This window comes from Equus caballus, chromosome 26, assembly GCF_041296265.1.
Source record: "Equus caballus isolate H_3958 breed thoroughbred chromosome 26, TB-T2T, whole genome shotgun sequence".
Classification (NCBI taxonomy): Eukaryota; Metazoa; Chordata; class Mammalia; order Perissodactyla; family Equidae; genus Equus; species Equus caballus.
The window spans coordinates 48709573-48726295 of record NC_091709.1 but is presented as its reverse complement, the minus strand read 5'-3'; the positions used below and the strand labels follow the sequence as shown (position 1 = coordinate 48726295).

The 16723-nt window shown below is 44.4% G+C and overlaps 1 protein-coding gene across 13 annotated transcripts in view; it reads right to left on the bottom strand.

Annotated features, from left to right (window-relative positions):
- The window catches only part of PRMT2 (protein arginine methyltransferase 2), a 29048-nt gene extending 13984 nt beyond the window's left edge, over positions 1 to 15064 (bottom strand). Inside the window, exons 1-7 of one of the 13 annotated variants that reach the window (XM_023630378.2) lie at positions 14847 to 15060; positions 14153 to 14431; positions 13543 to 13641; positions 8320 to 8427; positions 7439 to 7621; positions 2983 to 3144; positions 1823 to 1987 (exon numbers count right to left, since the gene is read on the bottom strand). In XM_023630378.2, coding sequence (XP_023486146.1) covers positions 1823 to 1987; positions 2983 to 3144; positions 7439 to 7621; positions 8320 to 8427; positions 13543 to 13581 — 657 coding nt within the window. In that variant the 5' untranslated portion in view covers positions 13582 to 13641; positions 14153 to 14431; positions 14847 to 15060. Of the gene's footprint in view, positions 1 to 1822; positions 1988 to 2982; positions 3145 to 7438; positions 7622 to 8319; positions 8431 to 13542; positions 13645 to 14152; positions 14577 to 14640 lie in introns of all 13 variants that reach the window. The other 12 variants (XM_070252455.1, XM_023630374.2, XM_070252456.1 and 9 more) reach the window with 12 other exon arrangements.
- Between the last annotated feature and the right edge of the window lie 1659 nt (positions 15065 to 16723).

The following is a 16723-nucleotide window of genomic DNA, read 5'->3' as shown; positions in this document are numbered from 1 at the left end:
AACTGACGAGGGAGCCGAGAATACTCAATGGGGAAGAAGAGTCTCTTCGAGGAGCGGCGCCGAAAACCAACAGGCGGGGCGGAAGCGCGGCGGGCGCGCGGCACCGGAGACCCGCAGCTGCAGGCCCAGGCCGCGGTCTCCCCGGGACGCCCGGCACCCGCGCGCAGCCGGCCTCCCGCCGCCCCACCTGCTCCCGCCCCGCGTCCCCAGGGACTCGGCGCCGCCCTCCATCGTTCCCACCGCGGTCCCGCACTGCGCAGCTCACGGCGCGAGGCAGCGCCGGGAAAAGCGCCAGGCGGCTTGGCCTCGACGGGACAGCCCCGGTCCCCTCCGGGCGCCGCGCTCAGGCCGCCCCTGCGGACCTTCCACTCCTCCTTCCACCCCTCCGCGGAACCCACGCCTGCGCCTGCAGGCAGAACAGACCTCGCCACCGCCTCCCGCCGAGGTCAAGGCCCCCTCCGCCCACGTCCCCATCAGGAAGCCCCTCCCCAGGGGGCCTCTCCTCTGCCTCCGACACAGCAAACCCACCGCCCCACCAGCCGGCTCCACGGAGTCCGCGCGGAGCCAGCCTTCCCCAGTCCAGCGAGCCGCCCCCAGGCTCGGCCCGCCCCACCCAGGGGTCCCTGCTGTCATCCCCTTCGCCTCCACCTCCTCCCCTCTCACCTTCTCATGATCCTCCTCCCTCTTCATGCCCCTCCTTCTCTTTGCCTCCCGCGTCCCTCCCACGCGGCCAGGGGCAGAGCTGGACCCTTGGCACCCAGGCTGCCCAAACTGCGCTGGGCGTGGGGACACATCTCCACTGCAGGCTGGCTCCCCAGGCCCCCGTGGCCAGGAGGCTCAATATATATTTACCGAATGAACACTGGTGTTTGGGGGGCAAGGGCCAATGCCCACTTTACCCATTAACGGTGTAGCTAGTTCCTTTGTTCCCTGTGTATCATCTTACGAATCCACAGAGGTTATTAATAAGCCCAATTATCATGGATGTTGACTCTGTGTACACTTCACCTTCAGACAACATAATTTCAACAGGGCTAAAAGCCCAAGGTCATTTGTCGTCATCTCCCTCAATCTCTGCAATCTATAAGGAGCTGGGGCAACATTCAACAGCTACTTGCTTATTATTTAAACGGATTTCTTCCTGGAAACATCAGCCATATTCTTCTCACCTTCACCCAGATGTTATTTTTCTGGATTTTTACAAACTAAATTTCAGATTGGGATGTTTCACTTTATTGTCTTAGGTCCAGAGATGCTGAGCCCAAGAGAAGGCTGGGCATAGGGTAGGAGAAAATGCAGACCTGTAGGCCTGGCTCCCACCCACCTCTCAACGTGCCCTCCGAGCTCACAGAGTTTGTGAGCACATAAAGCACTGAAGAGAGTGGGCCGGTGCATAACCAGAAAACTGTCCACCCCCATCTGTGTGAGCCTCGGGGAGAGTGACTTGGGGGAGCCTGAACTCCAGCCTGGGTGGCACTTAGGCTAATTAGGGGCCTCATAAAGAAGGGAGACCTAGGCTAGGGAAAATAGACAAAGACTGCTGCTATTAAAAAAACAGCCTAAGACAATAAGCATTGGCTATTCGCAGGTTCCCAAAGAGAACAGAATTTATGTACACACTCATGAGAAAGTTACATTAACTTTGACTTAGATTTCTCATAAAGGCATTTTTGAATCAGTTAAAAATTCAAGACACTGAGCCAATGTTCATACAAGAAGTCAGTAACACAGCAGCTTAGAAAAAAGTCAAAATTAATGATGATTTGTTAAGATTCCAGAGATCAGCCCACCTGCCCCACCCCATCCCACAGCAGTTCCTTACCAGCAGGCAGGTCCCCATCCACTCAGACACCAGCACATCCACCTTCTCTGGCAGCACCACATCCTCCACCTTTTGCTGGAACACGGTGATGATGTCAGCAAAGCCATTCTGCATGACCAGCTGCCCCGTGTGTTGGGCCATCTCACTGGCCTCCACCGCATACACCTGCATGTGGCAGAAGCACCATCAGTGTGTGTCCCGGCCTTGCACTAGTGGCCTATCATCTACTCTCCCCAAGCCTGAGTCTCCTGGGCTAAGTCAGAACCAGCATCAGAGGAAACAGCAAACAGCAGCCACAGAAGGAAGGTGTGGACAGTGGCAAGCAGTGGCCAGGCCAGGGTGTGCCACCTCCACCAGACAGAGCCCTCAGAAGGGAGCTGCCACTAATTCTAACTCCATCTTGTGCCTAAGACACAGACATGGGGCTGTGGGTAGATAGCAGCTTTGCACACTCTCGGGGCCGTCCATCCCAGGAGCCCTCTTGGGTAAGGCCCAGGGGCCCGGCCCCCATACACACAGCAACACATTCCACAACTAACACATTCCTTAGCACTCAACTGAGAACAGCTGGACTTTTAGGATATCAGTGGCTTCTGAGACAATTTCAAATCCAGGTTCTTATAGGAAGGTCCCGAGTTCTACGTCCTGGTTCCAGCAGGATCTGGACTCAGGCAGTCACTGAACTGCAGTTTCACCTGTAAACTAGGAATTCCATCTACCTCTGCCAGGAGCCACCATGAGGCTGCAACTCTGCACAGCCCAGGCATGCTTTAAAGGGAAGAGCAGGATGGGAGTCCAGCAGGTGTCATGGGGCATGGTCTGTCCTGTCCCTGCCAGGCAGTCATGCAAGCATGACACTTGAATGGTGATCTATATAAGTGGCAAGCCCAGACACATGGACACATGTGCACCTATATTTAACTGAAATGAACTTTTCACAAAAAATATCCCACCACATGCAGCTCACTCAGATATTTTCTACTCTGTCCTAGTCCACTATGTGCTGTTGCGACTCATTAAACCAACGTCACTGCCTCTGATGGGCTCAGCCTACAAGAACACATTGCCCATTCCAACGATACGGTGCCTTGCTCACACGGAGGACATTTCACCAAGATGCAGCTCAGAAGCTGCTGGAAGGACAGCTGCCTCCTACTCACTGCTCTGGGCTGCGCGTAATGTGCACAGAAGAGGCTGATGATCCCAGTTCCACAGCCAACATCCAGAATCACTTTATCCTTCAGGGATTCTTTATTCTGCAGGATGACGTTGTGATATTTAGTTGTTCGTGGCTGGTCTGCCAACATCTCCAAGTGAAGTTTCTACAGGAAACAGACATTAAGAATCATTGCTTGTAACAACAGCTTTGCTGAGCTCTGGTTTAAGATGGAAGATTAGAGCTTGAGCTCACACCCTTGACCCCACCACCCCACACCTAAAAATGTGAGCAACAAAGAGGTTTAAAAAAATCAAAAGACCAAAATATGTCCATAGATAAAAATAAGAGAAGACAATGAAGGAATGAAATGGAAATTCCTGGAATCCTTCCAGCTCAGTGTGGTGCTGCCTGCAGCTTCTCCCTGCAACCCTCCAGGAGCCAGGTAAGCACAGAAGCAGGTGTGGACCACTCGAGAGGTGGTGTAGACATCACCCTCCTGACCACTGTTCCCACCTGAGACAGGAGGAACCACCACATTCCCAACTAGACACAACCTGGGCAAGTATCTGCCAAGAGAGAACATGGACAAGCCACCAGGAGAGATGCTAGAGGAGGCACACAGGGCTCCACGCCAGAGTCCTCTGCATGCAGGGCCCAAAAGTTACTCTCACACATAAATCTGCCCTTTGTTTGCTTGGGAAGCGCAGAAACTACAGCTCTGGAGGGGAATGACACCCCACCAACCCAACCCTCGGGCGTGAGCCTAAGGCCCCCAGCCATGTCCAGAAGGAAAATATCTCAAACCCAAGGACACACCCCCTGGGAATTGGGCCAACTCCCAGCGGCACAGAGGAAGGCTCCTCCAGACAGTTCACGAAGCCAGGACGGTGGTCAGAGCCCCGAATGCTGGCCAGGCTGCACCCAGCGCCCATTCCCCATGCCCCACTCCTCAGGTCTCAGCTGCAGAAAACCCAGCCTAGAAACGGCACCACTTAGAGGGAGACAGACAGCCAGGCCACCCAGACCGTGTCAGCACAAACATGAGATCTGGACGGGGTCTTCACAAGCCCATCTCGGCTCCTCACAAAGATGGCATTGACAAAAACATAGGGGTGGACTGAGGGAGGCCTTCGGAGTGGATGAGTCAAGACCCAGCCATTTTGCCTGCAGGAATCACCTAATAGAAAGTCAGAACGAGGATGCGAAGGCACCGTGCTGATGCCAGAGGAAAGACACTGGAGCAACTATTAACATCAGACAAAATACACTTCAGAGCAAAGAATATTCCCAGGGACGAAGAGGGCCAGTTCATAATAACACAAGAATCACTTCAGCAAAAGGACATAATAATTCTAAATATTTTTGTACCTAACAACAGAGCTTCAAAAGCAAAAACCAACAGAAAGGCCACGAGAAACAGACAAATTCACAATGTGGTCAGAGACTTCAACACCCTTCTCTCAGTAACTGACAGACATAGACAGAAAATCACTAAGGACACAGACTTGAACAACACTATCAACCAACTTAATCTAGTTGGTATTCAGAGAACACTTTACCCAACCATTCACAATAATAATACACAAAAATATCTACGAATAGATTTAACAAGAAAGGTACACAACCCTGTATGATCAAAACTTTAAAACTCTGAGAGAATAGAACAAAGTTTAAGAAATGGGACAGTCAGCATGATGTTACAAAGATGTCACTTCTCCCTTAATTAATGTACACTATCCATGTAATACCAACTAAAATGCTAACCAATTTGGCATGGGGGTGGACAAGAAAATGATGATAAATTTAGTTTTGAAAAACTACACAGCCAAGCCTAGCCATGAAAATGCTAAAAAAACAGAACTGCAAGAGGCAAAGCTCTCTGAGACATTCAAAGCTACAAAAGTAAGTGTCTGGAGCTGCAGAAGAAATAAACAGGCCAATGAAATGAAGAGAGATTCCAGAAACAGACCCCAGAAATTTAACGTATGATAAACATGCATTTCACATCACCAGGAAAAGGAGGATTATCCAACAGCTGATGCTGGAACAGCCCGATAGTTGTGGAAACTGTCGGAATTTTACCTTGTTTTTTACAAGTAAATTCCAAGTTGATTTAAATCTTTCATTGTTAATAATGAGATCATAAAGGTCCTAAGAGAAAGCATGGATATTTGTAATCTTGGAGTGAAGAAGGCCATCAAAGTAGAACACAAAACCCAGAAGCCACAAAGGAAAGGACCAGTTAGACTAGACAAAAAATTCCATGGAAAAAAAGGGTGGCAAGTGATAAGTGTAATACATATCACAAATATAGGCTCAACTACTTATTTAAGACATAAACTGACAGAAATCAAAAGAAAAATGGGAAAACTATATGAAAGTTTACCAAAAGGGAAGAAATACAAACTGCCAATAAAATACGAAAGATGATCAATCTCACTTTAAAAAATGGAAATCAGGGGCTGGCCCCGTGGCTGAGTGGTTAAGTTCGCGCGTTCCGCTGCAGGCGGCCCAGTGTTTCGTCAGTTCGAATCCTGGGCGCAGACATGGCACTGCTCATCAAACCACGCTGAGGCGGCGTCCCACATGCCACAACTAGAAGCACCCACAACTAAGAATATACAACTATGTACCGGGGGGCTTTGGAGAGAAAAAGGAAAAAATAAAATCTTTAAAAAAATAAAATAAAATAAAAAATAAAAATAAAAAATGGAAATCAAAATCAAGAGATACCATATTTCACCCTTAAGAGTGGAAATCTTTCACTTTGATGATTTGTGGCGATGAAGTGTTCACACCCCCTTGGTAGGTGTAACATCAGTGAATCTTTCTGGAGAGCAAATTGGCATGACCCGCCAAAGCAAAACGCACATACATACACTGTATGGATTCACCCAGTGGAAATTCTAGCAAAGTTTACCAGAATGTATGTAGGAGGATGTCCGTTACGGCATTGTCAGTCATGATAAAAAGCTGTTAAATAAGAAAAACACCAATGGTCCTTTTAAAATCAACACAATACTCTGCAGCTGTTGTAAAGAACAGACCTTCAAAATAATATAGCTGCGTGAAAAGATGAGGTGAAAACTGTGTGTGGAACTATTCCTTTTCTATAAATTTAAAATAACACAGATGTAGCTTATACTTGGAAGAAGGAAACATACAGTTGCTGAAAGAAACCTCAAGGGGCAGTGGGGCTCTTGGGTGGGGGCAGCAGACTGAGGAGACAGACTACAGACTTTATGTTTCTCTTAATAGATTGAAACCTCTAACCATGTACATGTATCACAGATTTTCATTTATTTTAACGTTTTTAATTGTGAAATAGGACCTACAAAAAAGTATCTCAGGGGCTGGCCCTGTGGCCGAGTGGTTAAGTTCGTGCGCTCCGCTGCAGGCGGCCCAGTGTTTCGTTGGTTCGAATCCTGGGTGCGGACATGGCACTGCTCATCAAACCATGCTGGGGCAGCATCCCACATGCCACAACTAGAAGGACCCACAACGAAGAATATACAACTATGTACCAGGAGGCTTTGGGGAGAAAAAGGAAAAAAATAAAATCTCAAAAAAAAAAAAAAAGTATCTCAAAGGGTGCCTTACAGTGTATCAAATACGGTTACACAGCAAACACTCCCACGACCAGCAGGAGAGCAGCGCCAGCACCTTCCCACCCGTCTGCCAATCACGGTCTCCCTCACCAGTCACCACCATCCTGATCTCAGGGGAACCAGGTCCCTGATCTCCATTAGAGTCTCACCACTTACACACTGTTCATAAAAAGTATCTTTCTACGGTGCCTTTATATAACTGAATCAAACATCAGATATTTTTGATGTCTTGCTGCTTTCGCTCAACATTATGTTTGCAACATTCATCCTACAATTATCTGTTTTTATCTAGTTTTAAGATATAAACGGGTTATCCAGACCATAGGATTATGGGTCTTTAGCCATATTTTAAAAAAACAAATAAGGCAGTTATTTAGACTTATTATTGTTGATTTATATAACTTTTTTGTATTTTATTTTTAAAGTAAAATTTATTACTTTTTTTTAAATACTGAGAAAAGTTCATAATCCCATTGCCCAATCCAGGCCACCACGTGCTTCTGTATGGCCTGGAAGCTAAGAATGGCTTTTAGATTTTTAAATGGTTTTTAGAAATGAAAAGAAGGATATGACACACAAAAATTATATGAAATTCAAATTTCAATGTCCATGGATGAAATTTTATTGGAACACAGCCATGCTCACTTTCTGTGTTTTCACGGGTGCTTTTGCACTACGATGGCAGAGCCAAGCAGCCGTGACTCAGATCACACAGCCTGCTAATCAGAAGAAAAAGTCTGCTCTAAATAATGAGTACAAGCCCAGATATTATTTTTTGAAGTCAGAACCTAAAACTAGAAAGAAGAAACCACAACCTGGCCAGTGAACAGGGAGTGTGGAAAGCAATACCAGGGTTCCATAGCTGCCGAAATACTCTTCATCCTGCCACGTGTCCTCAGGGTCACACTCCTCCAGGTGCTTCCCCAGGTGGTTCGCTGGGATGTACCCACAGCAGCCTGCACGCTCACCCCACCACCAATCAGCAGTAGTTTGTCTCAGGATGAGAATTTTTTCTCCTCTCAAAAAACTGAGCTGGAAAAAATATATACAGAAGTGAAAATTCAAGAAAAACCTGTAGTTGGTATTTCAACCACAGCTCAGCGAGAAATCCCCCATCACTGGGGCCCAAATCACAGCAATTTCAAAAAGAAGTCAATGGGTAATTTACACCAACTGACAATTTATGAAAATGATACCAGGATTTAGAGATTTTTGTGGAACATTTACATGAAAGAAGAGCATAGCTTAATTGATATTTTTTAAAAGAAAGATTAAACATTTTCAGATGGCTTAGGACAGAATTTCTCAAAAGCCTCTTCCCAATAACTCAGCTATGCAGTAGCTGCTTCAGTTACTGGAGGCTTACACTAAGAAATTCCCGTTAAAAATGTCAAGAAAGCTACATTCAAATATTTTTATTTTATAGCTTCATTTTCTATTAACTAAAATAGATTCTAAACCAAGGTTTCCAAGCAAAAACTGGAATAGGCGCTTCCTCCCTCCATTCCTTACCCAGTATCTTTCATATCAGACTTGGGACCAGAATTTGTTAGGCTAGGAAGAGGTCACTCACAGGTCTCACGTGGCTCTAAAAATCTGAGTACTTCTTTATTTAAATTTGGTATGACTTCTGCAAAACTTAATCTAATTCTGTCATTGAACGTTCTGAATCCATAAAACATGCACCTGATGCACACGGGCCCCGCATGTGAGTGAGTGCACATGGCTACCTGCGTCTCATCGGTGGCAGAATAGTCTGCGATGGCCACAAACTCCTCGGGGTGCAGACCCTCCTGGAGATGCTCTTCTTCACCATGCCCAACAGGTTCTTGTCCCTCCTGCTTAAAGCCAAAGAAAGAACAAGGAAATGACTGTGTGGCTTCTTTTTCTTTCTCTTTTTTTTTGGCGGCAGGTCATTAGGATGGTTTCAAATGAAGATTCATGTGGCCAAGTTTTCATCATACAAACAATTTGGGACATCTTCACTAGCAAAGTCAAGAGATCTCATCCTAACTGCACCTTTACTTTATGTCTCTATTACAAAACGATTTGCATCCTCAAGAAAACTCAAAGAAACAAGACAGAGGTGCTTTTAGTGTCTATTTGGTGACTGAGCCCTGATCATCAGCAATGCTTCCTGAAAGTGATGACCAGCCCCAGGAGAAAGCAGCCCTGTTTCTGAAGTGCTGTGTTCTGGGCACAGCGTCAGACCCGAGGACAGAGCTGGGCGGGCTTCAACAATGGCCCAGGAAAGGTGCTGGTGACCTGGCAAAAGCAGCTAGCCTCAATCAGACTGCAATGCTGCTGACACATGCCCTAGACCTGGGGCCCTGCACACACCCCACCTCCGCTTTATTTCAGAATAGGCTTCCTTGGAAGACACCCACTGGAGGTGGCAGAACCTCCAATCACACGTTCCAGTTCACTGGGGCAATCCTGTTCCAACATATACACTTTAAACAAATTTTCCTTAAACACAGACATAATTCACATTCATCCTAGAAAATGTGTGAAAGCACAAGAGTACACAGAGGAAAATTGAAACCATCTGCAATCTTGCTCACTGGCCAGACATAATGCTGGTCAACATTTTCATTCATATCCTTTCAGGCTTTTTTTTTAAGTGTACATATAACACGTGCATAAGGCTGTTTATTCAGATCATATAATTCTGCCTTGTGACATGTTTCCCACTTGTTAAATTCTGAACCCTTTTCCTCATTATTAGACTTCTAAACACCATGTTTTTAACATCTGATAGTATTCCATTCTATGAATTATCGTAACTTACTTATCTAAACTCCTAGTTTTGGACAAAGTGTTTTCAGTTTTCACTATTATAAATTAAGACAAACTTTCTTAAACATAAATCATTTCGACTGTCCTTGATAACATTCTTAGGATAAATTCCTGAATGTGGAATTGGTCAATTAAGAGGATACATACTTTTATGACTTTTGATATCACCACCAAATGCCCTCCAGAAAGGCGGTTCCTTAGACTCCTACCTGAGATTAGGACTTAACTCTGTGAGAGTAGGTGACTGATTCACCACTTTAATTCTGCCAATTTGATGGGGAGAAATTGCCTGTCATTGTTACCTCCATTTCCCTTTCTCTGATTATTAGTGAGGTCAAACGTGTTTTTTAAGTACTTACTGGTCATCTTTTTTATTTTGCTAATTCACTATTTGTATCCTTTGCACACTTTCCTGTTACAGGAACAAGATTAGTTTTGGCACACTATCTTGTTCTTTTTAGCTTGCCTCCATGCCCTGTCCCTGCTCACCACATCATCACCCTCTCACCACCATCCAAGTCTGTTTTAGGCCCCTGGTGGGTATCCCCCAAACTTTCTCCATGCTCGTGTCATATACAAACACACACACACGGTTTATTTTTTCTTTGACATGGTTTTCTGTCAAGGATACCACAGAGCCTTCTTTTTAATTTTGCTTCTTTTACTCATACACCATCTTGTGAAAAACTTCCCAACTGTTAGAATTCTAACTTATAATTTCCAATGGCTATATAATACCCTACAGCAGGAATTCTGCCTGATTCTTCAGCCATCTTCAATTAATGGACTTTCTCTTGGTGTCTAGTTTTCTACCCCCATAAACAACACTGCCACAAACATCTGTGCACATTTTTCCTTATGTGATCACATTTTGCCAGGGCTAAAAAATAACATCGTTTTCATTCAAATATTTGTCAGACTTTCCATAAAGGGTGTAGGACTTCACACTTCACCAGCAATGCATGGAGTACCTTCTGCCTGAATACTCAGCAACAACAGGCATTACCACTATCTTTAATTTTTGCCAGAGTGATAGGTACAAAGACCCCAGAAAAAGAAAAAAATGTGAGGAAATACACTATTTCTTATATACTTTATAAAAAAGACTTTTGATAGTATAATAATTTATTGTGACGTTTATAACATATATAGAAGTAAAATATGTTACAACAATAGCACAAAAAATAGGAGCTGGTAAATGGAACTAATCTGGAGGATTCCTACATTGTGAAGTGGTCAAAAAAAAAAGACTGGAATAGGTTAAGGATCACAACTTCTTGGGTAACCACTAAAATAATACAAAAAGGTACAGCTAAAAAGCCAATAGAGGAGATAATGTGGGATTACAGACAATACTTTATAAAACCAAAAGAAGGCAAGAATGGGAAAAGGAACAAAGAAATGTGACAAACAGGAGCAAAATGTTAGACTTCATCATATCAGTCATTATGTTAAATGCTAATAGACTAAATACTCCAATTAAAGGGCAGAAATTATCTGACAGGAAAAAAAGGACAGAACTATAGGCTCTTTATAAGACAAACACTTTAAATATAAGGACTTACATTGAAAATATAGGGGGCGTGTTTGTGTGTGTGTGTGTGTGTGTACTATGCAAGCACTAACCATAAGAAAGCTGGTACAGCAATATTAATATAAGACAAACTAGATGCAAGGCAAGAAGTATTAATAGGCAAAAACAGAGGTTTCATAAAAATAAAAGGGTCAATTAATCTAGAAAACAAAAACTATCCTAAATCTAAGTACCAAATAATAGAGATTCAAAATGTATGAAGCAAAAAGTGATAGATCCAAAAGAAAACAAACAAAAAAACAGACAAATCCACAATCATACTTGAGATTTTTGAAGCTCATCTCTCTCAGTAATTGATAGAACAAGGGGACAAAAATTCAGAAAACATACAGAGATTTGAACAATACTAATAACCCACTTGACCTGAATGACATTTATAGAACACTATAACCAACAATTATAGACTACATATTCTTTCCAAGTGCACACACAACATTCACCAAAATGGCCCATATGAAAGCAGGCCTGAATAAATTTCAAAAGACTGAAACTTTACAGACTAAGTTATATTTTCTGACCAAACATAATCAAACCAAAATTAAACAAAAAAATAAGTAAAATTTCCCAAATGTTTGGAAATTAAGCAACACACTACTGAATAGCCCAGAAAATTTCCAATTTCCATTGTGCTGTATTGGAAAGTATTTGAACTCAACAATAATGAAAACACAATGTATTTAAATGTGTGAAGTGCAGCAAAAGCGGTGATTAGAGGAAAAGTCATAGCTTTAAAGAGCTACATTAGAGAAGAAAGGCTTAAAATCAGTGATCCAAGCTTCCATCTCAACACGCTATAAAAAGAGAAAATTAAACCCAAATAGAATTGAATAAAAGAAACAGAGATCAAAGCAGAAATCAGCGAAACAGAAAAGAGATGAACAAAGATAAAGTCAAAGACAAAACTGGTTCTTTGAAAATATAAAATTAACAAAACTCTAAAAAACTGATCAAGAGGAAAAAAGATATAACAAATTGTGAATGTAAGGCACCTCTTCTGTAATGGAAGGTGCTATTAAGAGAATGAACACAAATATTATTGAAATACTACCATAACTCACAAGTAATCAGGAAAACTAAAATAACAAGATACCATTTCTAACCCAACAGACTGACCAAAATTTAAAAGTCTGATGCTCTCAAGTGTTAGCAAGCACTATGTGGGCTACCGACAGAGCTGTGAACTGGTAAAGCCACTCTGGAGAACAACTGATCATTATTTAGTAAAAAGGAAAGTATGCAATCCTTTCCACTCTGCAATGCCATTACTAGGAATATACCCTAGGGCACATGTGCACAAGGAGACCTGGAGAAGGATGTTCACTGTAGCACTGTTTGAAATAGAGAAAAACTGCAAAGAACATTAAGTGTCCAACAAAAAGGAAATAAATAAAATGTAGTGTATACACACTGTATAACAGTAAGACTGCAAAAGAACTATAACCATATGTACAAAGGTAATACCTTCATATAAGGAACATGCTACAGGAGCATCCTATAGGACTGAACTAGCCCTACACACACATCAAGGACAAATTCCCCAAAAGTAACATGAGTGGAAAAGGCAAGCTGCAGATGACACACAGAATATACCACCACTTGGGAAATTTCTAAGAAACACAGACCAACATCATATATTGCTCAAGGATGCCTATACAAAGTATGAAAGTATAAAAAATGGTGCAGAAGTACAAAGATCAATTCATAATTCACAATAGTATTTGCCTCTAGAGAAAGAGGAGGAAGAATGGGACTGGGGTTCTGGGGCTGGAGAACAAACTGTACCTATGGTTTTGTTATTTATACTTATTTATACATATATTCTTTAGCAATATGACAAAATGTTAAGTTTTCACTTCTGTGTAATATGTACTTGATGTCTGCAACATTATTCAGTAACCATTCCAGTATTTTTCAATTCTCAAAAGAAAAATGAGACATCCATGGAATTAAAACATTTTATAATCAATCTTCAGAAACAGATTAATGACCCACTATAAATAAAGTTCCTATATACAAAAACTCAAATGAAATTAGAACAATCATTAGAAGGAAAGGAAAAAAAGATACGTTAAAATTGACATCACAGACATGAAAATGTTTGATTTTTTAGAAACATTATTTATTAGAGTATTTATCTGGTTTTAAATTCACATAATCAACATTCCTTGAAATTTAAGGTGACTTTTCTTTTTACTGCTAACTTGAATGAAACTTATGTGTATCCTAGGAAGAAAAGCAGTATGAATACATAAATCTTTTCTAATGTGTCCAACCTGCCTTTAACATATTACGCCTGGGACTTCATCAAACTACTAAGAAAATGTGCTTGCTTCACCAGCTTAGGTACAAAAAATGGAACCCTAGATTCCTGGGAGGTGTCTACAATGCCCAATTCAGAATGTCAGCTGTGACCCTTACAAACATTACACTTCCACTACTTAAGCATCCCATGGTTGGTGGCCACCTTCAAAGGTCCAAGGAAAGTGCCACCACTCTGGGCTGAGCTCAGTGATGTTCACGGTCTTTAAATACAGGTTCTTGCAAGCAGAACCAAAATTACCTGCGGTTCACTTCTGGTGCAGTCACCTGGTGTTGCCATAGTTCTCTTAGGATCTGCCACATAGCTGCTGCTTTTAATGTTTCATTTTCCCCTCCATTCCTACTTTTAAAAGGACAGAGAATGAGAAAATGCTTTTTACAACACTTAACTTCTAAGGTCCATGATAAAGTTTCTCTACCAAAGGGAAGTAAAACATGCACGTGTAAAGAATGAAATAAAAATGAAGTTTACAGACACAATTCTTTACAAAAACAATCGAAAGCATTTAATATTTATAAACCCTAACCTGTGTTTTCTTCACTAGTCTGCAAGGTGTCAAACTTACTCATTAGCTGAAGCTTGTTAGTTTCTGTTAGATCACTGGGGTGATTTAAAACAACAAATCGATGTCAAATCTTTTCTGGGAATCCTGATAGCTTTAACTCCAACTGAAATTCCCTACCTGGGGCTTTAAAGTATTTCCACTAACAGGATCGCTGCATCTTTAGAGGTTCTTCCTTCTCATTCTCAATTCTCATTTTTTCAGTGACAGTGTAAGCCGTACTAGGCTGAGATGAACGTTTTTTCAATTACACAGCAATTCTTTGCTTACAATGTGTGATTCACTTACCAAGACCCAATACTTGTGTGATATCTGTCATCACAAACACGAAAATACATACACTGCGTTTTCATCGGAAAACACCGCACTGCGGCCAGGGTGGGACCGGGCCGGGACCGGCCCGGCTGATGGGGCGGGGGCAGGATGGGGCCGGGATGCGGTGGGGTTGGGACCTGGTTGAAGCGGCGAGGGCGGGACCGGGCGCGGCCGGCGGGCGCAGGGGCGCGGGCTCCGGACGCTGCGGCGGCGAGGGCCGAGGCTCCTGAGGACGGCCGGCCAAGGAGGGCGCTGGGGAGACGGGGAAGCGAGGAGAGGGAGCGTGACGCGGCCAGAGCGGGCGGCCGGCAGGGACGCGCGTGGGCGCCGCCGGGAGTGGGCGTGGCTCGAGGCAGGCACCGCCGGTGGGCGGGGCTGGCAGCGGGGTGGGCGGGGGCTGGCAGCGGGGTGGGCGGGGCTGGCAGCGGGGTGGGCGGGGCTGGCAGCGGGGTGGGCGGGGCTGGCAGCGGGGTGGGCGGGGCGCGGAACCCGCGGTCAGCGCCGGGCGCGGAGGAGAGGCAGGGAAAGCGCCGGAGAGTCTCGGAGCAGGGCGGAGGCCTCGGCCCGCTAGCTGACGCACATGCCTGGCCGGGCCCCCTCACCTAGCGTGTCCCGTTTCGCGCGCCGCCCAGCCGCCTGAGCTGCCGCCGAGAAACGGGAAACCTACCTCAGCCGCCTTTCTGCCCTGAGTTCCGCGTCCTCGCCGCCGGCACGGAGGGGCGGACGGTGCCTACCAAGACACGAGCCACCGCCCTCGGCCCGCGCAGACGCGGTGCGCGCATCGGCGGAGTGGGCCCCGCCCTGGGCTCGGCGTCCCGCGCTTGCCCAGTCCCCGCCGTGAGAAGCGGCGCCACCGCTCTCGTCGTGCGCAGGCGCGGTGCGCTCAGGCCCTTGGCGGAGCGCTGGCCTGGGCTGAGCGGCCCGCGCAGGCGCATTTCCTGGGTCCCGCCTCCTGTGGTCGCAAGAGTTGAGGGGCTGCGCCGCTGGCGTGCGGCCTATTCTTCGCGTCCCGGCGCCGCCTGACCCGGGGAGGGGACCTTGGTGGTCCGGGAGGGAGCGACGGGGCCGGGCACATATTGGCCTGGGGATCGGAACGCTATTATGGCAAGAGAAATGCTGACATTTCTGGAGCCAGACCGCCTTTCTCCTGCTTTTTTTTTTCTAATAATTCAATTAACCTTCCCATCTACGGCTGTAAAGTGTGAACAGTCTGTCATTCTTTCCACTTGACAAATGGAAGCAGAGTGATTAAGTTTTTATTTCACCAAGGGGAACTTAGGGATTAAAAGGAAAATAGGATAACGTTCGTGCCGGTTACTGGGTGGTGGTCCCAGAGGGTTGGCCGGTGGCAGCGCTGCAGTCCGGGAAGACTCGGACGCGGTAGTCAGAAATCTCAGAGACACAAAGCAGAGGTGGTTGCCAGGGGCTAGGGAGGGCCAACGGGGAGATCACGTTAGCCTTAGAGGTTTCAGTTTTACACGATGAAGAGTTCTGGAGATGGATGTTGGTTCTGGTTGCACAACAATGTGAATGTATTTAATACCAGTGAACTGTACACTTAGAAAGGTTAAGATGATAAATTTTCTGTGTATTTTACCACAATAAAAAAAAGCAGGAACACAAATTACGAATATGAGGAATGAAAAAGGAATTCAGTACAGATTATAGATTTTTTTAAAAGATAGTAAACTGATATGAAGCTTTATGTCAAAAATTGGACAAATTCCTTGAAAAACACAACTTAGCAACACTGAAGAATATTTAGAAAATCTGTGTGGTTCCATATTTGTTACACGAATTAATTTCATAATTAAAAACCATTCTACAAAGAATACTCAAGGCCCACATGGTTTCATGAGTAAATGCTTCCAAACATAGAAGGAGAAAATAATACCAGTATTACTCAAATTCTTCCAGAAAATAGAGAAAAGTGAAATACTTCCTAACTGGTTTTATAAGGCCAGCATAACCTGCTATATAATATTAGCAAAAAATCCAATGATAAAGAAATGATTACATATTATGGTATATTCTAGGAATGAAGATTGTTTAATATTAAAAAATCAGTTATTTCCACATTACAGATTATAGGACAAAAACCATATGAGCATGTACACAGGTGTAGAAAAAACGTTTCATAAAATTCAACACCCACTAAACTCACAAAACTAGAAATAGAAAGGAGTATCTTCATCTGTGAAAAGATATCTGCTAAAAACACACAGATATAGGGGGCCTGGCCCCGTGGCCGAGTGGTTAAGTTCGCGCGCTCCGCTGCAGGCGGCCCAGTGTTTCGTTGGTTCGAATCCTGGGTGCGAACATGGCACTGCTTGTCAGACCACGCTGAGGCAGCGTCCCACATGCCACAACTGGAAGGACCCACAACGAAGAATATACAACTATGTACCGGGGGGCTTTGGGGAGAAAAAGGAAAACAATAAAATCTTTAAAAAAAAAAAAAACACACAGATATAATATTTAATAGCAAAATAGTGGATGCTCTCCTCCTGGATTAAGGCACAAGACAAGATGTTCTCTATCACC